Here is a 24,263-nt window from a genome sequence, read left to right as displayed (position 1 = left end):
CCTATGATATATATTTCTTTGATTGTTTTATGTCCTATTCTGTCCGAAAGGGAAATTGTACTCAGATTCCCTCCTCCTTTTCAATGTGGTTAATCGGGCTAGATAAATTATATTAAGGTAATGTTTATTAATATGGAATTTTTATTCTAAAATTGATATTAATAATACTTACCTGTATAATTTATCTAGTCCCACCCATCCTACCCCACGATCTGCCTATCACAACTGATTTTCAGGGAAGGTTTTGTAACTGTCCACGGCAGCGTTGCCAACTAGCGGACAGAATAGGAGGTAACAGGGTTGCCAGTGTGGTAAATTTTGGTGCAGTTTTTGGGGATTTAGGGCTAGATAAATTATACAGGTAAGTATTATTAATATTAATTTTAGAATAAAAATTCCATTTTCAATAAAAATTGAGCATAAAAGATGTATAAAATCGTAAGTAACCCAGCTGACTTGAGAGTGAACGAGGGAGTGTTGATGGGTTGAGGAGAGTTGGAAAGAGTTGAAATATTACTGTATGTATGTAAAAGCAGTAACAATTCACATAAAAAGAAGGGTATTTCCCAATAAATTGAATATAATAATAAAATATAAAAACTATCAAATGCTATACAGGAAAAGTCTTAATTTAGCCAGTGTTTGGTGTGGCGAGTGAGACAGTCTAATTGAACAATATTAACAGAATAGTAAATGAAAGAACAAAGCTTTTCACAATAAAATTTAGTATAAACGATTAACAAAATCGTTCGTCATTATTGGTGAAACAGAGCTTGAGGTAGAGGGAGGGGGTATTTATATTTTTGAGGAATAATGAATGAATGATTTTAACCCTTAAACGCCGGAGCGGTAAATAAAAAAATGACTCCCGTATGCCGGAGGGGTTTGAGAGTGAGCGCATAAGCGGAAAAAATATTTTTTTCAAAAAATCACAGCGCGCTTAGTTTTCAAGATTAAGAGTTCATTTTTGGCTCCTTTTTTTGTCATTGCTTGAAGTTTAGTATGCAACCATCAGAAATGAAATTATCATTATCATATATAAATAATGCGACATATGATACCGCAAAAACGAAATTTCATATATAATTGTATCAAATCGCGCTGTGCGCAAAACGGTTGAAGGTAACAAGTTACTTTTTTTTTCGTTGTAATGTGCACTAAATTGCGATCATTTTGATATATAACACATTGTAAAACGATAAAAGCAACACAGAGAAAATATTATCACAAAATAATGCATGAATTCGTAACGCGCTTACGTAAAACACATATTTTTTTCAAAATTCACCATAAATCTAAATATTGTCCTAGAGACTTCCAATATGTTTCAGAATGAAGACAAATGATTGAATATTACTATCCTGTAGAATATTAGCTTACAAATGCAGTTTTCGACCATATCGGACGAGCTAAAGTTGACCGAATGTCGAATTTTTTATATATATATTTTTTTATATGCAATTATTTCGAAAATAAGAAAAGCTACAACTTTCAAATATTTTTCGTTTTATTCTACATGAAATTTCGCACATTTTCATATATAAAACTCTATGAAATGCCTAATATGAAACGGAGCAAATATTCCGAGAATAGGACTTACGCATTTCGGAGATTTGTGGCGGAGAATCCGCGCGCGGAGGGAAGGAAAGTTTTTTTTGTTTTTTTTAAAAATTCACCATAAATTTAAATATTGTGCTAGAGACTTCGAATTTGTTTCACAATGAAGATAAATGACTGAATATTACTAGACTGTAAGAGTTTTTATCTTACAATTGCGTTTTTCGACCATTTCGGTAGAGTCCAAATTTGACCGAACGTGGTTTTTTTTCTATTTATCGTGATTTATATGCAAATATTTCGAAAATGAGAAATAGCTACAACCTTCAAACTATTTATTGTTGTATTATACATGAATTGCGCACATTTTCATATATAAAACGTTATGTAAACGGTCTAATTTTAAAATGGTGCAAACATTTACCACAATCGCACGTATGATTTTTTCGGAAGAGTTACCGCGCGGACAGTAAAGAAAATATTTTTTTCATAAATTCACCATAAATCGAAATATTGTGCTAGAGACTTCCAATTTGTTGCAAAATTAAGGTAAATGCTTGAATATTACTAGAATATAGGCGTTTTAGCTTACAATTGCGTTTTTCGACCATTTCGGTAGAGTCAAAATTGACCGAAGGTTGAAAATTTGTCACTTATCATTTTTTATATGAAAATATTTCAAAATTGATAAAAGCTACAACCATGGGTTGTTTTTAGTTGTATTGTGCATGAAATTGCGCACATTTTCATATATAAAACTTTATGTAACGGCTAATTTAAAATGGTGCAAACATTACCACAATCGCATGTATGATTATTTTCGGAAGAGTTACCGCGCGGACGTAAGGAAAATTTTTTTTCATAAATTCACCTAAATCGAAATATTGTGCTAGAGACTTCCAATTAGTTGCAAAATTAAGTAAATGATTGAATATTACTCAAATATAAGAGTTTTTAGCTTACAATTGCGTTTTTGCGACCATTTCGGTAGAGTCAAAGTTGACCGAAGGTTGAAATTTTGGCACTTATCGTTATTTAATATAAAAATATCTTAAAACTGATAAAAGCTACAATCATGAGTATTTTTTTGTTGTATTCTACATAAAAATGCGCACATTTTCATATATAATACTCTATGTAACGGCTAATTTAAAATGGTACAAAAATTATGTCAAAGTGACGAAATAATTTCAGAGATGTGTCACAGATACTTTTTAGTGCGGCAAGAGAAAGAAATTCGCGCTTGCGCGCCTGCGTACGATTGTAAACAAAACAACACCTTGATCCGTGAACTCCAGCATCCCCCAAGGCGCGTGATTCAAGAGTTTTCGGCTGGTAGGCCTAAAAGTATTTTTTCCGCGGATTTTTAAAAAAACTTTTGTATGTCGAAGTAAAATACGTCCAGTCGGCACCCGAGAGACAAAAAATGTCGACGTAAAATACGTCCAGTCGGCGTTTAAGGGTTAAGTTATTGTGCGTCGTGGTATTGTTGAGGAGAGAAGAGACAGTAAAATCTTTACTATAATATGTACATAAAAGCAGTAACCAATTCTCATGCAAAATAAAATGTTATTTCACAATAAATTTAACAATGATCAAACATGAAAACAGTCAAATGCCATACAGTAAAAAAAAAAAGCTTGCTGGAGTCAGTGTTTAGTGCGCTTAGTGAGACAATAGAGAGAGAGAGAGAGAGGAGAGGAGAAGGAAGAAGGGCTCTGCCTCCCACTGACTCATCAGTTGGACTGGGATGATTGACCGTCCATTTCTTTCACTTACACTTCATCTGCCCAAATCACTTGTATTTTTGTTACAGTAAAATACCTATCTAGTGACAATAGCTTTTTATGATTTTTTTCACTGGAAAAGTAACTCTGTGCCTTTGATTGTTTGTTGAAATGGCTTCCTTGGGAAAACTAATTTTATCTCTTTCCTTTTCTTGCATTCTTGACTTATTATTTCTTTACAAAATCCTCATGTTTGTTTTAAAAGTCTTTCGTTTGCCAAAAGTGGAAGTTTTGATGAAAAATTTATTAGTCACCATTAAAGACTAAAAGTAGAAAAAATTACTGAAGAGAAAAAAGTTAAGTATATCTTAGTTTTACCAAACCACTGAGCTGATTAACAGCTCTCCTAGGCCTTTTCCGAAAGATAAAATGTTTTTACCTCCTTAGGAACCAATTGGTCACCTAGCAACGGGACCTACAGCTTATTGTGGGTTCCGAACCCCATTATGTCGAGAAATGAATTTCTATCGCCAGAAATAAATTCCTCTGATTCTGCTTTGGCAGCTGAGCGCGAAAACCACTCGTCCAACGAGGAACTACTGAAGAAACTGCAGGATATCCATAAGACCAGAAATCTATGGAAGAACTGTTAAAAGATCATTTCTTCCACAGTTGTCAAACAACTGCAATATGAAAGCAGAAACTTTGATGGTCATGCAAGATTGCAGCCCCAAACAGACTATTATCAGTAACTCAGAAGGCAAGGTTATGACAGAGAAAAGCTTTATTTTTCCACATCAGTTAGTGATAAGCAAGAGGACCCTGTAGGCTGTAGTTAATTTCTCTGCAGTCACCTTTGTAACTGTAATGTTCTCATTTACTCATCTGTTCTCTTTGGTTTCTTGTCATCTAGAAATGATGTTTGATTGGTGTCATATCTCTTTTACCTCAGTCAGTATCATCATCCTAAAGTGAAGAGCAGTAAGCCATTTTGTCTCATAAGGGTTGATAAAGTACTTGTTCAGTATCAGTTTGAAATAAGAGCTAAATGAATTTGAAAATGGACACCAAGGTGGAAAGAGGCCCAAAGAAACTGATGAAAAGTAAAGAGCATAAGAATAGTGATTGAATGGGTGCTGTAAAGAACCTTGAGTGAATATGCTTCATAGGGTGCACAGAAAGCCATGCTCCATAACATGGTTTCTATTTCATTGGTCTTTGTCATTTGCTGCAGAATCTTCAAAGCCATTTTTATTGCTCAGTAAAGTCCTTGGATGTCTTCAGAAATTATAGTTTACCATAAGGTGTATCCTTGCACTATACACTAATGCATAATAAAGTACTTTTATCCTATTATGGTTTTCTTGAAGAATGATGTTGGATAAAAGTAGCATTTGAGGATGTATTCATTTTGTGATTTTATTGGTGAGTAATGAATTGTTTGTGCTATCATTCTTAGGGAAGTTTTTTTTCTAGCTGAGTAGCTTATATTTTATTCATTGGTGTGGTTGAACCACTTAATAATATAATAATAATAATAATAATGATAATAATAATCTTATATTGCCTTAACATCTTGTTGAATTGTAAGGAATTTTGTTGTACTTTTAGTAAAAAAAAAAAAAAATATTTACAGCTGATTTTGGAAGTGCCAGTATTAACTCTCCAGCTAATAGCTTTGTTGGTACGCCGTACTGGATGGCCCCAGAAGTTATTTTAGCTATGGATGAGGGACAGTATGATGGAAAGGTAAGTACTGGATCTTTTATCGCTTGAAATTCTAGGGCTTTGATGTGTAAAACTCATTAAAAATGATCCTATTGATATGACATTTTCATTATTCAGCTTGTGACAACTACTACTAATGTTTCCTTTTTGTTTTTGCAGGTTGATGTATGGTCTTTAGGCATCACGTGCATAGAATTAGCCGAGCGCAAACCTCCCTACTTTAATATGAACGCAATGAGTGCCTTGTACCATATTGCGCAAAATGATGCACCAAAAGGTCCGTCCGCCCCCCAGATTGGTCAAAGGACTTTCAGCATTTTGTAGAATCTTGTCTCCAAAAAGCTCCCCCAGATAGACCTACCTCTGCTAGACTTCTCTCTGTAAGTTTCCATAACTTTTGTTCTTTTTTTTCAGTTTTTAACTTTCCATGATGTGAAGCTCAAGGCTTGATATTTTTTTGTCAACCTTATGTTATTTAAAAACTCTATGAATCAGTGACAGGTATTCCTAAAAAGTATATAAGGCAAAACAAGTTTTCTTACAAACACATCAGCCTTAATTAGTATTATTCTATGTGAAATGAACCAAGCTTCACTGACTAGAGGTGAACACCTGTAGGGTGGTAGCGCCATCATTGGACCTCATATGGTGCACTGTATGCATTACTTAAGGTTTTTTAAAGCGTGCCTTCGGCCCCTAGCTGCAACCACTTGAGTTCCTCTTACTGTACCTCCTTTCATATTCTCTTTCCTTATCTTACTTTCCACCCTCTCCTAACACTTGATTCATAGTGCAACTGTAAGGTTTTCCTCCTGTTACAGCTTTCAAACCTTTTACTGTCAATTTCTGTTTCAGTGCTGAATTACCTCATAGGTCCTAGTGATTGGCCCTTGGCCTAAATTCTATATTCAACTCAATTAGAGGTGAAAGAAGAAAGGGGTCCCTCTGTGCATATCCAACCTGCTGTCTATTGTCAGCCTGTAACATCTCTCATTCTTCTGTACCAAGCCTCGTATGGAAGAGTGAGGAGAAGGAAGGAGAGAACTGAAGTTCATTACTGAATTTTATAAAACCATATGTAAATAGTATCATACCAAAACCCTTCAACTAGCATTAGCCTGAAATAATTTAGGAGGGAAAATGCAACAGAGAAGCCTCTGAAGAGAATAGAAGACCCAGATTGAAGAACTCCAATCCTTGGAGTCAGTGGACAGTGGAGCCAACAATGACCTAAAAAATCCAAGGGCCTTTTGTAAGTAAAGGATGCAGTAAAAGACACATCCCTGGATAGTGCACACACTAAGTAAGTGATGTACATGTAAAGGCAGGTACTCAAGAAGAACAAGAACTGTTTATCCAAGGGGAAAAAAAAAAAACCTTGAGAGAGCCCGATTACAGCAGCTCAAGAGGGAGGACAAACAAGAGTGAGAGGCCTTGAAAGAATGCTAAAAGTCCATGGCCAACTGAAATTCCTGTGAATGCTAATAGTTGTGATTAGAGAATCAGCAGGAAAAGCTTTAAAGCCCACGGAAGTGTGTAAGGGCAAACAAGAAACAGTCTGAGGAAGGTTGGGTCTGATAGTGAAAATCTATGTGAGGCCAAGAAGGCCACAGTCAACAAGTGACTGAAAGGACTTGGAACTGTAAAAGTCAAGTGGAAACAAACTTGAAGTTCTGTTGCTTTTAGGATCCCATTCTTCAGTAGGAAACTTGATGAGAAGCTGATGCCAAGACTGGTTAAAAAAGAACCAGAGTCAACCAAAGTTCATTGGCGAGCAGTAGTTGATATTACAGTCTAGCATTTACCCAAACTGGACAAACCATGCTACTGTCTCAATTAAGAAGAGCCTTTTCCTTAAGGAGACACCATGCAGTCATAACTCAAAATGATGCAGTGACCTTGGATGGATTTTTTATGGACTTGAAGAGATGATCCAGGTTTTGTGGGCAAGGAGAAATCAACCTTGAACTATGAGCACAGGAGAATTTTTAAACCATTGTCAGTATGAAGAGAGAGAGAGAGAGAGAGAGAGAGAGAAAAAAAAAGTGGAAGTATGAAAATTTTTCCATGTTTTGGGGGACCTGGAGCAGCAGAGTCTGTCTGCACTGCTTGAACAGGAAGTTACGATGAGATTCCCAGACTGTCCCCAGACTCGAGTGCAACAACAGTAGCCAAGCTGTGGAATCTGGCTGCTGAAAACAAAACAGGAGAGCCTGACTGACAGCTACATACAAACAGGACTGGCAGGGCATCCTCTCTCACTCCATGGCTCTGGAGACCTCTTAGGAAAGGAACCACCCTTAAGGAAGGAGTGGATGATTTGAATGTGCAGGATGAAGTGAATCATGATGGAGACCTTTCATTAATCTTGTCCTTCCCTAATCACAGAAGGCCACAGAGAAGTGGAAGGCCATAATACTGACAAAGCAAAGGGTCATGATGGTAAGGAAGTCTGGGAAGAATGGCCACAGATCCAAAATCAAGTCTCGGCAACCAAGCTCCTAAGACCAGATGACCCTACTTCATACCATCGAGCGGGGCATCTAAGCTTCAGCACTGACCAAATTGTAAGAGCAAGGGACAATAGAAACATGGAAACAGCTGAAATCAATTATTTACTAAAGTGGTTACCATGGAAAGGCCACTGATAAGGGACTTTAAAAACAACAACCATGTAGGGATCATAATAAATGGCAGCTTTGAATGACCATGTTTCAGCATGAGCCAGGGCTGCATGGAGGAAATAGCCATGAAAGTAGCTACAAAAAACCTCAAACCATTGTAAGCCAAGTTGTAGGATTAGTACACCCAAAAACGGCCTTGGGGTGATGGGCCCATTTCCCCAAAAGATAGACCAACACATATGTTGCATACAGTATTGCCACAAACATTAAAGGGGTGTGGTCAGACTTCAATAGTAACACCGTAGGTCGGAAGGTCAACATAGAAAAAAAAAAGGAAGCCCCTCAGAGAAGTGGAGATTGATGTGACAAACTTACCCATGAAGGTGTTGGTTCAGAGAAATCGGGGCATGGTGGTAGCAAACTACAAACTTTGGAAAGAAGGATGAAATGCAATTGAAAGAAGAACTGGATAGGCAAACAAGGCTCTTGTGGCTGACATACTACTCTGGAAGCCATGTGGTCTCATTCCGTGATGACTCAAAAGTTGAGTATATCTTAGTTTAATCAGACCACTGAGCTGATTAACAGCTCTCCTAGGGCTGGCCCTAAGGATTAGATATTTTAATGTGGCTAGTAAACAATTGGTAACCTAGCAATGGGACCTACAGCTTACTGTGGGATCCAGACCACATTATATCAAGAAATTAATTTCTATCACCAGAAAGAGCCCCAAGTATGTTATTTATGCCAATGTAAGAAGGTGAGGAAGAAGCAGTGAAACTTTCCCGAGATCAATATAATTGGGTGGTTTGAAACATGGGTCCATTGGTCCAAAGTAGTGTTTAAAACCATGCACATCAATCTTCTGACAAACCTGCGTCCATTGTCAAGAGTTCTTGTCGTCTCCAGAAGTAGGGGGAGAAAAAGAAGATAGGGATAGTGGGTGGGAACCTTGGTCAAGGAAAAAGAGGGCCATAGCAAGGAAACTCCAAATCAAGACTCCTTCCCCAGAGACTCCCAGATTTCATAAATCTTCCAGGGATAAAATCTGACTGTGAAGGAGAGCTTGCTGGGGACAGCAGTGAGTTAACACATTCTGTGACTTCTACTTCCAATTTAAGAAAAAAATGTTGGTGATATGGAGCAGAGTAAAATAACATAGGGAGCAGATGATGAATGACAATAAGGCTGAGGTACCCAGTGGAGAGAATTCGAAGGAGAGGAGGCAAGAGTAGGTAGCTGAAGGAGAGGAGGCAAGAGCAGGTAGCCAACAAAAACAAATATGAAAGGGTTGAGCAAGCACAGTGAAATGTGGCAAATGTCCCCCATAGACTTTATTCCAAGCTCTTCAGCTCCACAGAAGGGTGCATTCTGCACTTAGACCTGGAAGGAGGATGGGCCTCTCAATATCTTAATGTCCAAAGGCATACAGAAGAAGGAAATGTATAGATAACCAGGACACACTCAAGGAGAAGAAAGGTCTGATAAAACCAAGACATGAATTCATCAAAGATGGACCTTACCTTACAGACCTTACAGTTCGTTCGGGTTGCCCCAGGTCCCTCAGTGTGAGGCGCCTCTAATGTCTACCAGAGAGTTGCTAGTACATCTTCCGGTATATTTTGCATCTTCCAATCTTGGATGGTCTGGGATGCAGTTTAGATATTTGTCGAGCTTATTCTTAAACACATCTACGCTCACTCCTGATATATTCCTCAGATGAGCTGGCAACGCATTGAATAGACGCTGCATTATCGATGCTGGTGCGTAGTGGATTAATGTCCTGTGTGCTTTCCTTATTTTTCCTGGTATAGTTTTGGGCACTATTAATCTACCTCTGCTTGCTCTTTCTGATATTTTTAGTTCCATGATATTTTCTGTTATTCCTTCTATCTGTTTCCATGCCTGAATTATCATGTAGCGTTCTCTTCTCCTTTCTAGACTATATAATTTTAAGGATTGTAGTCTTTCCCAGTAGTCTAGGTCCTTAACTTCTTCTATTCTAGCTGTAAAGGACCTTTGTACACTCTCTATTTGTGCAATATCCTTTTGATAGTGTGGGTACCATATCATATTGCAATATTCAAGTGGACTACGAACATATGTTTTATAAAGCATAATCATGTGTTCAGCTTTTCTTGTTTTGAAGTGCCGTAACAACATTCCCATTTTTGCTTTACATTTTGCCAACAGAATTGCTATTTGATCATTGCATAACATGTTCCTATTCATCATCACACCAAGGTCTTTAACTGCTTCCTTATTTGTGATTGTCTCATTATTAGGTCCCCTATATGCATATAGCTTTCCTTCTCTGTCTCCATAATTTATTGATTCAAATTTATCAGAGTTAAATACCATCCTATTTACCTCTGCCCAATCATATACTTTGTTAAGGTCTCTTTGTAGAGCGTTCCTATCTTCATCACAAGTAATTTCTCTACTTATTCTTGTGTCATCAGCGAAACTACTCACTACCGAATCCTTAACATTACTGTCTATGTCTTCAATCATAATAACAAACAATATTGCAGCTAGCACCGTACCTTGTGGCACACCGGATATTACCTTGGTTTCATCCGATTTCTCATCGTTTGCAATAACTATCTGTTTTCTGTTGTGTAAAAATTCTTTTAACCATCTTCCTACTTTATCTACGATATTGTGTTTTCTAATTTTCTTTGCTAATATATTATGGTCTACTTTGTCAAAAGCTTTTGCAAAGTCTAGATAAACCACATCTGTTTCATTTCCGCTTTTCATATTTTTGAATATGTTCTCACGGTGGACTAACAGTTGGGTTTGTGTACTTTTTTCCGGGTACGAAACCCGTGTTGTCCTATATTAAACAAATTATTTTTATTAAATGTTTCAAATAATATTTTTCTTCATTACCCTTTCATACACTTTCATAATATGTGATGTTAGACTCACAGGCCTATATTACTTGCCTCTAGTCTTGATCCACTTTTGAAAGTAGGGTGATATATGCTAATTTGTGCTCATCATAAATCTTGCCTGTATCTACACTTTGTCTTAATAATATTGCAAGTGGCTTTGCGATAGAATGAACTACTTTCTTTAACAAAATAGCAGGGACTCCATCCGGCCCTGCAGCAGCTCCATTTTTAATTTCATTAATTGCCTGCACAATATCAGCTTCATTAATTTTCTATGTCAGCTAAATATTCACTATTTTCTTCCCTTACTTCTATATCATTATCTTCATTATCTATTCTAGGGGTGAATTCTCTCTTATATCGTTCTGCCAGTATGTTGCAAATTTCCTTTTTTTCATTCGTTAATCTCCCTTCAATTCTCAGAGGGCCTATTTCTATTCTTCTTTTATTCATCTTCTTCGCATATGAGTATAATAGTTTGGGGTTTTGCTTGATATTTAATAGGTTTTTTTCTTCCAAGTCCCGTTTTTCATTTTCTTTTGATTGTATAATCTTTTGTTCTTGCTGCATTTTCTATCTTACTTTTTAGTTCTATAACTTTCCATGCATTTTTTTCTTTTGCAAGACCTTTTTTCCACTTTCTGATTTTCTGGAACAAGATCCTTCTGTCTCTTGGTATGCATGAATGATGTTTACTTTTCTTCTTCGGTATATATTTTTCCTTTTTCCACTATTTTCTCCAATATTTTATATAATATCTCCGTATTTACCCTTATGTATCATTTACGAAAATGTTATCCCAATCTTTGTTTAATTCTTCATTAATTTCTGACCATTTTATATTTTTACTGTAGAAGTTGTATTTTCCATATCCTTCCCACTTTTTCATTTCTTGCTTATCTCTATTTTCACTTGTTCTTTGGAATGAACTGTTAATTCTATGACATTATGGTCTGAAATACTCGCATTATAAACTATTATTTCTTTAACATAATTCATCTCGTTCACAAACACTAGGTCTAAAGTATTTTCCTTTCTTCTTGTTGGCAGGTGATTTATTTGTTGAATGTTGTATTCTAGTAGCATATCTAATAGCTTTTCAAATTGCCTCTTATCTTCTGCACTACTATTACTCTCTTTTTTATATGTATAAGTACAAAACCGCAATCTCCTATTCGTTCTTTCCATTCTACTAAAGGAAGAAAGTGAAGTCACCAGATAGGAGAATAGTCCAGTCCTTGTGATTTCTACATATATCATCCAATTTTCAATTATTAAGTCAAACTCTTTAGTATTAGGAGGTCTATATATTACTATGTTCATCAATTTTTCAGATTCAAATTCTACCGCTAGTTAGTTCACATTCTGAGTTACTATATTTCTCATATATTTTTCCTTGTTTTTTGTCTTTCCCATATATTGCGGTTCCCCCTTGATTCCTATTTTTTCTATCTGATCTATAAGTTTGGAACCCTTTTATTTGATCATCATTCCCAGTCTCTTGGGAATACCAGGTTTCACTTATATTCATTATATCTATTTTCTTTTCATTTTGGGTTAGTTTCTTCTAAGTAACTCTTATTTTTTTCTTTTTGAGTTACTCGTAACTAAACCCTGCGCATTCATCACTATGATGGTTTGCGTGTTTTCTCCTTCATTTAATAATGGTGGTAATAAGGATTTTCCCATGTCTCTTTCCTGTTCTGGTATGTTGTTCTTTTTTTTTCATTTCCAGAAATTCTGACATTAAAAAATCCAACTTTTCCATAATATTGATCTTCCTTCATCATAATTATTCATTTTGTGTCTGAATCTGCAATTTTCTCCTTTTCTCCGTTCTGCAATATCCTCTTGCATAATAAATACAGTTATTATCTCTTGAGTAGAATTTCGGAGCTGATGCTTTGAAATTTTTTGCTGACACCCCTCTGCATATCTCATTGGTGGTTTGCTTTTCTCTTTTACCTGATATTCTTGATTTCTCTCTTTATTTGTTTCTTTCTTATTTTGGATTTTATTACTTGGTTGGTTATTTATTTGATTATGATTCATGGCTACAGGGTGCATATATTTGCATTTTTTGTCGAACTTACATCCTTTTCCTTCTTTTAGGTTTTTACATATTTTTGGATGCAGATCTCTGCAATCATCCCCATATCCATCTAAGTATGCACATTTACCATATATTTCATAGTTTTTGACATATCTTAGGATGTTTGTAGTAACATCTTTCTCCAAATCTGCAATTCCCTCTTTTCAAAAGGTTGCAGATTTTGTCTTTCTTGTCTATTTTTCCTCTTTCCCGTCATTGTGTAGATCTGGGTAGAGCCTCTTCGGGATTTGCTTTTCTGTTGTCATATCGTAATTTATTTCTTCGTAGGTATGCTGCTTTATTGCCTCATATGTAGTATCAATGAGTATCTCTGCATCCATACTTTTATCTTGTTCTTTGTTTTTCCTTATTTTTTTTTTTTCTGTCATTTCATTTTTGTTTACTTCTCTTCCGTTTTCCTCTTCTTCTTTTATTCTTCTTCTTCTTCCTCTTCCTCTTCTTCTTCATCCTCAACTATTTGTACATTCAATCTTGATTTAATAACATTGTCTATCCATGATAGACATGTTGAACAAAAAATTCTTGTATCTTTTCTCAAATCTTGTATTACCTCAGCACACTGTGGATGGGTCAGAATGTTGCATGCAGCACATTTCTGATTAGGTTTTGTGGATTGACTATGCTATACAAACCTTACACAGTTTGCATGCTTTTGGCATTCTTTTTTCCTAACTGCATCAATTAGGCTATTCACAAGATTCACCTATTCATTTTCTTTGTCGGAATATGTTGGTTTATGTATATTTTCTTTATGAGTCTCTTGACCACTTGGATTTTATTTGGAACTTCTTCAATTATTTTTAAGATGTTTTCATTAGATTTGTTCCAGTTTGAAGGATTATATCCTTCTAATATATCTATGAATGCTTTTGTATCTTTTTGGTTAGGACTGTTGCTGATTTCATAGATGAGAAATGCCAGTTCCCTTCCTGCTACCTCATCGTATTGCGAATCTGCTAAACACGCCAAATTACGCCACCTCTTCCCGCAGTTGGAACTTACTGCCATCTTGTTCTGATTTATAGTATTACACTTGATAAACTAACTTAGAAGACGCTTTATCCTACTATTTTCACACTAATCTTATCACCGATAGTTCACGAACACTTCTAGATATTTCTCAAATTCTAGTCGTATGTTAAACTTGTGATATCTGTTGATTAATCTGACTTCACGCGGGTACGTCTCACCAAGCAAGATGGCTACTAGAAGGGTAGAAGGGACTGGTGTGCCCAAGCTGCTTATTGCAGTCACTTAAATTGGGAGAGATCCCATCACCTAAAGAGCAAAACTCCATCCAGCAGTCCAGGATTTGATCAATGGACCAGGGAAATATAGCCAACCAAACAAAGCCCCCATGAAGAGGGAGAGACCAAATGAAGAGAAAATTACACATGCAGAAAACCTCTTTAGACTGAATCATAATGACCAATGCCCAAAGGATGTACAAAAAATTGCAGAAGCGCCAACCTTCAAGTATGAGAAGAAATTACTGAGACCTTAGCTTGGTAAAGAAAGACTCATGACATCATCATACCAAATGGCAGTAACCAAAGCAGGTTGAAGAGGATAAATGAATGAGCAGTAAAAAGAGATCAACAGATGTAGAGAGGGGCCTATGCAGAGGAATAATCTTTTTGAAGAATCTGGCATGGGAGACACTACTAAAAAGCACTTTCCCCTAGGGTGGCATAAAGTACGACACAGTTAGGGATCAGACAGCTGAGACAACAGGACATGAAAAGGACAATAACGATAGGATAAACCTTATGGCATCTCCTCTGTTGAGTAGCATACTGAACTCTGTTGGAAATGCATGTTCCTTTGGCAGTGTGAGGACATATCTGCCTATGGTACAAATTTGTAAGGTATTTAGCATGTATCAGCACTACCTATGACCATTATAATAGGAGGTACATTGAAGAATGATTGATGAAGAGGGTGGATTGGCTAATTGTACTCAAAATAAGGCTAATTATTGGTGGATTTGCGTATAACAGATATACTGTAATTGTTTTTTTTTAGAACAAAAGCCTTTGGCTTATGCAAGTTTTAGAAAAGAAATATTTTTGTTTACAGCATGAGTTCATCTTGAGACACAGATCATCGCCTCACATTATACTGGATTTAATTGCTCGAACCAAAAAAGCAGTACGTGAGTTTGATAACCTGAACTATATGAAAAAAATTCTTCTCTATGAGACAGAAAGTCAGCAGGGGGATGTGGAAGGTGAGTCAAAGTTTGTTATTTATTATGTTTGTTTTGCAGTTTCAACAGTGTTGTGTTTTGAGCTTTTAGTTTTATTTGGTTTTCATAACACTTCAATATTACATGACTTGCAGTGATGAGTAGGTTACACTCTGTTGGTATGTTGATTGCAACTGCTTTAGTATACTGAAGATTATGTTATGTAACAAGTTAGTTGTTCATATATGGAACAAACCTTCGGTCTTAACATTAGGATTTACTAGGGCCAAGCTGGAAACCGGTAGAATAAAATTACACTTGTGAGATCCAGGGACTATTGGCATCTATACCAGGTCACGGGGCATGTATACCCAGAATGCCCTCGGTGTCCTGTGACCCACCAGTTATATTCCTACCGCGTTTAAGATAAGACGTGTTTACTGTCTATCTGATTTAAAGCCGGTTTTCAGTTTGCCCGTTGTTATCTATTTCATTTCATTTTTCTTATTACTTCTTCTTGCTCTGAGTGTGTCAGTGTGAGTGTGGTCGGTGAGGCGTATAAGTGGTAAGATGGAAATTTTCGCTTCACCATCGGGATCTTCTGTCATTTCGAAGAGGAGACAAAGGAAATGCCCTGGAGTTGGTGGCTTTCCATGTTCTAGATTTTTAACTTTGGTGTCGACGCATCCTCATCCAACGTGTAGTAGGTGCAGGGAAAACTTATGTACGATTACTAATCCATGTTCTGTTTGTCGGGGTTGGTCGGTGGAACAGTGGAAAAAGTTTTATGAGAAAGGCCAGTACAAAAGGAAGGAGGTGACGCCATCTTTGGATGACCAAACCTTACCGGCTTCTTTTGTATCGGCAATAAACCAGACTGCTCCATATGTTTCGCCACCTGCTTTTGATTTGTCCCATACCCCTTCGGTTTCTCCTAGCGATTCGTTATCAGAAACTTCAGGAGGGGTTTTGGGTAATTTGTTCCAAGCAGGTGGGGGGGGAGCATCGCTGTCTTTGTTCCAGGTGCCGGCTCCCGAAGCGCATAGGATGGAAGGTACGTGGTTAGCGCTAGGCCTACCAGGCGTACCAACCTTGGAGGGTTTGCTGTCACATTATATGGCGTCACGATTCCAGCAGGGTCCGGCAGCGCTGAATGTTTCTCATCCTCCTGGCTTGCAATTTATGGGAAATAATGCCGCGGCCACGCCATCAAATTCTATGTTAACGGCGATGCAGAACATGGGGGGTAGTTTGGCGGCAAACGTGCGGATGCCAGCAGAAGCCGCACAGTCTCCCCTTACAAGATTGGTGACGTCACAACATACGTCACACACCAATATGGCAGACGCGATGACGTCACAGACTACTGCTTCTTGGTTCTACTTCGCCTGCATCCCGGACTCAAAATACGCTCTCTGACTCGGCAGTACACACTGTAATGAAAAAATTACAGGATATAGATAAGAGAATGGCTAAGAAATACAAAAAGAAAAGGTGTGATTCGTCTTCTTCCTCTAGTTTGGCGTCATCGCTAAGTACGATGACGTCACGGCGAGCGCCAGTCAAGCGTTGGAGGATTCAGGATTTCGTGACTGATCCTCGGGCTAAGAGGAGAAGAGTGAATTCTTCTTCATCTTCAGACCAGAACTGTCTTATCCCCAGTCAGCAGGAAAGTCGGGAAGTCAGTGGCTGGTAAGGTAAGGCACATAGCTAGCGGACGAAGCCGTTTGCAAGAGTCCGAACAAGCGAGCGACGGCCGATGGGACTAGCGGCCCGACGCGGAGTTGCAGTACAGATTACAAAGACTACGATACCGCTAGCAAAATCAACGTTGGGGGCGAAAAGTGCAGCAAAGAATAGAATGCAGGTTTCATTTTCGCCCATAAGGCTGTTTAAAATACGGACAAAGGATGATAAGGTTCCTATTAAAAGAATGAAGAATAGAGAGTTGGCAACCTCGTTTGATATGTTGGTGGAAGGCGTTGTCCGCCTGGATGAAAGTTCGAGGCCGAATTCTCCGACGCTCGTTGGAAACGATAGCAATCCTAATAGAGACGAAGGTATCTCAGTTTCAAGGGAGCCTTCATCTTGGAGGTCTAGACGAGATTCTTGCTCTAGATCCGTGAGCAGAGAAAGAGTGAGGCGTTCTCGTTCCCCTGCTGACTATTCGGGATCGAGCCAACGGCGGCCATCAGAGATCAAAGAGGCCACGGCCACGAAATTCCCGGCCGTTTGTCAGAGGATAGGGGTGAGATAACATCCCCTGTGGCGGAGCACAGTATGTTAGAGCCGGAGGAAGGAGAAAACCAAGAGTTTCTGGCCTTGTATGCTGAGGTGATTGATTTGATTCGTCAATTCAATAAGCCTTTCGGAGAAGACAGAAACAGGTCGGTGTATTTTGGGATTCTGTTCGAGGTAACCCCGCCCCTGATAAGAATAGCCGTTACCTCACCTCGCTTATGTTCAGGAATCTCAGAAGGCCATTATTCTGCAAGAGGAAGTGAAGAAGATGATGGAAAAAGGGGCTGTGGAACAAGTATCCATTCCATCAAAGGGCTTTTACAGCAGGATTTTCCTGGTACCCAAAGCCAACGGGGACTGGAGGACAGTAATAGACCTGTCAACATTGAATCTGTTTATAAGAAAAACCAGTCTCAAAATGGAAACTCCAAAAACGGTTCTACGAGCAGTCAGGATCAAGGACTTTATGCTGACAATCGATCTGAAGGACGCATACTTTCAGATACTAGTCCATCAGTCTTCAAGGAAATTTCTCCGCTTCAGTCTTGCAGAGAAAGCTTTCGAATTCAAAGTCCTGTGCTTCGGATTGACAACGTCTCCTCAAGTTTTTACAAGAGTGTTCACTCTTGTGTTGACATGGGCGCATGCTCAGGGGATCAGGCTAATAAGATATCTAGACCACTGTTTCTCAACCTTTTTCTGGTGTGCCCCTTCAATCCAGTGCAAGTTGTTGTGGCCCCTCCCTGCCAACTCTGAGTTCCCACTCGGTTACACACACACACACACACACACACACACACACACACCACACACAACACACACACCCGCCTTCCGTCCATCACCTTAATACGCCTAGGGAAGGTATATTAATGGTTCTAGTTTGAGTAGTACCATGTACTCAAAACACTAATTTCAGGCATGAATCAAATACCAATATTAATTGGAAAAATATTTTATTTGAACACTTATCTATTTACAAAAGGAATAAAAAAACAAGGAATACATGTAGGTACAATTGGCTTTATCTTGAAAAAGTTATTAGCCATAAAAGATACTCTTACCCCTCCCTCAATAACAAATAAAGTGAATAGATAAATAAAATTCATGACAAGTATGTGTGTGTGTACTGAGTGTACATGAAAGAGACTGTGTATGTAAGTATAAATGTATGTTTGTACACTGTATGTAAAGTATAAATGTATGTTTGTATGTACATACGTATGTGGATATAAAGTTATCTTTCACAAACCTCTTTGGTAGAACTTAAATCAAGTCTCTTCCTCGTAAGTCTATGTTAAACTGAAAGACGGATCTATTATTGAAGAAGAAACAATATAACGGTTATATTATAACCCATATACCGTTGCTGTTAAAATTGTTTATAAACATCTTAATGGTTGTCGTTCGGAAGTTTACCAGTCAGCATAATCTTTGATAGTTCAGTCTTTTACCACTCTGCCTGCTAGAGAGAGGGAGAGAGAGAGAGAAAGAGAGAGAGAGAGAGAGAGAGAGAAAGGCGAAAACGAGAGAGAGAGATAGAGAGAGAGAGAGAGAGAGAGAGAGAGAGAGAGTTAATGGTTTTTGTCAAGGGTCATAGTTCAGCCTTTTACCACTCTGCCAGCTAGAGAGAGAGAGAGAGAGAGTGAAGAGATTATTGAATATTTCACTGTCTGCAAAAATTACCTGGTATATTGAATTGAATGATTTTCAAACTAAACTCAAGCATATTAATGATTTATTTCCAAATATTACACATTTATATATTTTGTGGGTCCTAAATTTTCTGTGGCCCCCCATGGCCCCCCATTTTTCAAATTTTGCCTTGTGGCCCCTGAAAAAATCTCATGGCCCCCAAGGGGGCCATATGGCCCACGTTGAGAAACACTGATCTAGACGATTGGCTGGTGATACCGAAGTCCAGAGAGAAATTACTCAGGGACAGGGCGACCCTCCTGCAGTTTTGTCACAGTCTAGTTATTGTGATAAATCAGGAGAAGTCGCAGTTGGATCCAAGTCAACGTTTTGAGTATCTGGGAATGGTTATAGACACAATAAAAGCCAAAGTATTCCCGACAGACCAGAGAATAGAGAAATGCAAACAAGTGGTGAATGCCTTTCTGGGAAAACAAACAGCCAGCAAGGCAGTGGCAGGTAGTACTGGGAATCCTAACTTCCTTGGAGAAGCTAGTACCACAAGGGAGGCTACACCTTCGATCTCTACCATGGAGGATGAAGGAGTTTTGGTCACCAATAGTAGATCGCCCGTACGAGCAAATTCCCTTGTCGGCAGAAGTGAGGAAAGACTTGCTGTGGTGGGTGAACGATGACAATCTGACTGTGGGTGTCCCCCTTCAACAACCCTCCCCGGACCTCTTGCTGTTCTCAGATGCTTCACTAGAAGGCTGGGGAGCCCATATAGAGGAGTTGATGGTGTCAGCAAAATGGAGTTGCGAGGACAGAGAACCCCATATAAACGTGCTGGAGTTAAAAGCAGCGTTTCTAGCTCTACAGGAATTCAGGGAGAGAGTGATGGGACATTCAGTGGTATTGATGTCAGACAACACCACAGTAGTAGCTTATATAAACAAACAAGGAGGCCTAGTTTCTCGGCAGTTACATGTGATGACAGTTCGACTTCATCAGTGGGCTGTAGAGAACCTAGTAGACATCAGGGCCAGATATATTCCGGGAAAAAGAAACATAGTGGCCGACAAGTTGAGCCGCAGGGATCAGATACTGAGAACGGAGTGGTCCTTGCACCAACAGGTAGTGGGCAGGATGCTCATGTTGTGGGAAAGGCCGATCATAGACCTATTCGCAACCAGGTGCAACAAAAAGTTAGAAGTGTATTGTTCGGTAGTCCCAGACGTAGATGCAGTAGCAGAAGATGCGCTACAACACCCTTGGGACAATCTGGACGTGTATGCATTTCCTCCATTTTGTCTAATCCGTCAGGTTCTGAACATGGTAATGCGGTCTCAGAACCTCAAAATGACCCTGGTAGCTCCTTTATGGCCAAAGGCAGAGTGGTTTTGAGACCTGCTGGAACTCCTAATAGACATGCCGAGAGAGTTACCCCCATGGAGCAACCTACTATGTCAGCCGCACATGGAGAGGTACCACCAGTCGGTGAAGTCCCTATCGCTTCACGGGTGGAGACTGTCAAGTATCTCCTCGGAGTGAGAGGGTTTTCGCAAAAAGCAGCAACTCAGATGGCAGGAAATATCAGAAAATCATCTGCGACAGTATACCAAGGAAAGTGGTCGGCATACTGTGATTGGTGTTGTAGAGGGAACTTGTCTCCACTCGGTACCCCTATTCAGCAGTTAGCAGACTTTCTGGTATATCTCAGGACAGAAAGACATATGTCTGTATCTGCAGTGAAGGGGTACAGGGCTGCTCTAGCCTTAGTCTTATGAATGAAAGGGGTGGACATTTTGTCTTCATGGGAGTTGGCCATGCTGATGAAGAGCTTTGAACAGTCATGTCCACCAAAGGAACTAAAAGCCCCAGATTGTGATCTGACCATGGCACCGAGTAGTCTGACAAAACCCCCCTACGAACCACTAAGGCAGTCCACAGATAGGAGCCTGACCCTGAAGACAGCCTTCTTATTGGCCCTAGCTTCAACCAAAAGGGTAGGGGAGCTACATGGCCTGTCATATCTCATAAAGCACTCGAGAGGTTGGAAGTCAATGGTATTCGAGTTTGTTCCAGAATTCGTGGCCAAGACTCAAAACCCAGCAATAATGGACGGCAGATTCGACTCCTTTTCCATACCTTCCATGGTAGACTTTATAGACAATGACAAAGATGAGATGCTTCTGTGCCCACGTCAGGGTAATAAGAGAGTACTTAAGAAGGACAAGGCACCTCAGGCCGGGGTGCCGGAGGTTGTTCTTAAGTAGAGGACGGAACAAGAAGGAAGTGTCTAGGAATACAATATCGTTTTGGCTAAGGGCGACGATCAGGAATGCCTACATGACAGAAGACAGGGGGTCATATAGCCAGGAGAGAGCTAGAGCTCATGATCAGAGGCTTGAGTGCTTCTTTGGCATTTAAGAAGAACATATCTGTGGAGAGAATTCTGAAAGCTGGTGTTTGGAAACGCCAAACAACTTTCACCTCATTTTATTTAAAAGACGTTGCCCATAGATCCTTGGACACTATTTTCCTTGGGTCCAGTGGTGGTGGCCCAACAAGTGATGTAGCTCATCCAGTACCCTAGCGGGTCATTTTGTGTCTAGTCTAATGAGAAGGTATGAAAGTAGAAATGGGATGATCTCGGTCTTTGTTTTTTCTTTACTACTTTCTTTTTACTACTCGGGCAGTATGAAGGAGAGTACCATCATATGCTGGAACGGACTAGATGCAGGTGAGGTGGTCAGCCATACTATGAAGCTATCTTAGGTTATGGTATACTTTTCAGTAGCAACACACCCCTCTAGATAATAGGGAAGAGAAGGGTGAGGGCGGATCCAGATACAAGGGACAAGAGTAGTTTATGAGAAGGGAAGGTTCTCTGTTCTCCCATAATGTGTAAACCATAGAATGGTATCAGCACCCAGTGAGGGAAACCAATAGATTCGCTTATATCTTTGGTTCTAGGTTCATTGTCCATTCTCTTGGAATTCCCCTAATATTCGGAAATGGATAAGGTGGCAAACTCCCAGTCAGTTATAGAGACTTACTTCCCTCCAATAAGTAAGTCTATCCTAATGTTAAGACCGAAGGTTTGTTCTGTATATGAACAAATACCAAATTTGTAACTAATTTGTATTTTTCATAACTAACAAACCTGAGGTCTTAACAGGTAAAGGCCCACCTTGAACCACCCCTCTACCAGTCCAAACTGGGTTAGAAATATAACTGGTGGGTCACAGGACGCCGAGGGCATCCTGGATCTCACAAGTGTAATTTTAATTCTACCGGTTTCCAGCTTGGCGCTAGTAAATCCTAATGTTTAGACCGAAGGTTTGTTAGTTATGAAAAATACAAATTAGTTACAAATTTGGTATTTTCATGATTATTTTATTTAATATGTTAGTTTCACATATCTTATATTTTAGATTCACATATTAAAGAAATTCACGAAAAATATGAAAATTGCTTAGTTCCTGTTTGTAAATTGTAAACAACATTATTATTTTGGGTATGTTGTATTTATCTTGTGTAGTAAGTTAGCCATAAAAATAATTTAACCAGATCACTGGGCTAAACACTGTACCTCTCACTGGACTGTAAGACAATCTCGAGATTTTAGGAAAATTTTAGGTACTGATGTTTGTGTCTATAACTTTATTTTTACTTTCCCATCACTAGGAAAATGGGCAGTGTTAACACTTCACATATATAGGTATCAGTATTCCATGAGAAAAATCTGTAATAGTAGCAGGAAGGGTTTATTCATTAACGGAAAAAGGTTCTTGTGCAGTATCCTTTGACCTTCAGCTTCATTGCTTTCTACCATTTACTTTCCTTTACTTATGTAACCTTTGATCCTCTACTAACCAACCATCCAACTTCTGTAAGTTCCCCTGCTCCAATTTTCATCTCTCATTTAGGAACTAATCCATGTGGGAGGGCTCTTTGAATTCAGAAGTAACTTATTGGTCTCATTAAACTAATATGTTAATGATAATTAGGAGTTCTGTTGAATTTGAGCTATTATGCCAACAACATAATGTCATTATGTTTGAATAGTAGGAATTTTTTCTTGTTTACCTTGCATTAATTAAGCCATATGATAGTAAATGGGTCTCCATTTTACATTATGGTAATGTAAACCAGTTATCCTGTTAGCAGTTAACCCTTAAACGCCGAAGCGGTAAAAAAAAAATTGTCTCCCGTGTGCCGGAGGCGTTTCGGAGTGAACGCAGAAGCGGAAGAAATATTTTTTTCAAAAAAACATAGCGCACTTAGTTTTCAAGATTTAAGAGTTTATTTTTGGCTCCTTTTTTTGTCATTGGCTGAAGTTTAATATGCAACCATCAGAAATGAAAAAAATTATCTATCATAAATAAATAATGCGATATATGATAGCGCAAAAAAGAAATTTCATATATAATTGTATTCAAATCGCGCTGTGCGCAAAACGGTTAAAGGTAACAAGTTACTTTTTTTTCGTTGTAATGTACACTAAATTGCGATCGTTTTGGTATATAACACATTGTAAAATGATAAAAGCAACACAGAAAATATTATCACAAAATGATGCATGAATTCGTAACGCGCGGACGTAAAAAAATATATTTTTTTAAATTCACCATAAATCTAAATATTGTTATAGAGACTTCGAATTTGTTTCAAGATGAATTTAAATGATGGAATATTACGATACTGTACAGGTACTATCCGACTTACAACCTACTCGACATACGACCACTCGTACTTACAACCTTACTTCAGACAGTTGACCATTGAGTTACTTGGCACTGCGCCATCTCATGAGAACGCTCATCACTCAGGCATGAGAACTCTCATCACTCAGGCAGCATCAGTTTGAGTTACCCTGCCCTATCTGCAGCATCATTTGGTATTAACTGTACTGTAGACTGAATTGCAAACCAATTTACGTAAGAATCGACTTCTGACATGCATGCAAGAACCTAACCCCATTGTAACTCAATGCCTGATTGTACGTAATATATACTATTACATAAATGATTAAAATGTATTAGTAGAAGTACATTATGGTAAAAAGATTGAAATAATGATTGTACATTACATTACAGTACTAAGTAGGCACTTATATAGCAAAGGTTTGATAGTATACCCTACCAAGTATGTTGGCCACTTTCTAAGGTTCGACTTACATCCATTCCGACTTACAACCAGTGGGTCGGAACCAAACTTGGTTGTAAGTAGGATAGTACCTGTAAGAGTTTTAGTTTACAATTGCAGTTTTCGACCATTTCGGACGAATTAAAGTTGACCAAATGTCGAAATTTTTTTATAAATTTTTTTTTATATGCAATTATTTCGGAAATTAGAAAAGCTACAACCTTCAAATATTTTTTGTTTTAGTCTACATAAAATTGCGCACATTTTCATATATAAAACTATGAAATGCCTAATATGAAACGGAGCAAATTTTCCTAGAATGCGATGCACGCATTTCGGAGATTTATGGCGGAGAATCCGCGCACGGAGAGGGAAGGAAAGTTTTTTTTCATAAATTCACCA

At 38.4% G+C, this 24,263-nt stretch overlaps 1 protein-coding gene across 1 annotated transcript in view; it reads left to right on the top strand.

Moving 5' to 3' along the window:
* LOC135217772 (serine/threonine-protein kinase Tao-like) overlaps positions 1 to 24,263 on the top strand; it is a 196,065-nt gene that overhangs the window by 35,608 nt on the left and 136,194 nt on the right. Inside the window, 4 exon segments of the mRNA XM_064253798.1 lie at positions 4,921 to 5,033; positions 5,172 to 5,291; positions 5,294 to 5,392; positions 14,729 to 14,879. Of these exon segments, the coding sequence (XP_064109868.1) occupies positions 4,921 to 5,033; positions 5,172 to 5,291; positions 5,294 to 5,392; positions 14,729 to 14,879 (483 nt within the window).

The sequence above is a fragment of the Macrobrachium nipponense genome, chromosome 7, assembly GCF_015104395.2.
Source record: "Macrobrachium nipponense isolate FS-2020 chromosome 7, ASM1510439v2, whole genome shotgun sequence".
Classification (NCBI taxonomy): Eukaryota; Metazoa; Arthropoda; class Malacostraca; order Decapoda; family Palaemonidae; genus Macrobrachium; species Macrobrachium nipponense.
Note: the sequence above shows the minus strand (reverse complement) of the source record. Positions and strands in the feature narration are given on the sequence as shown.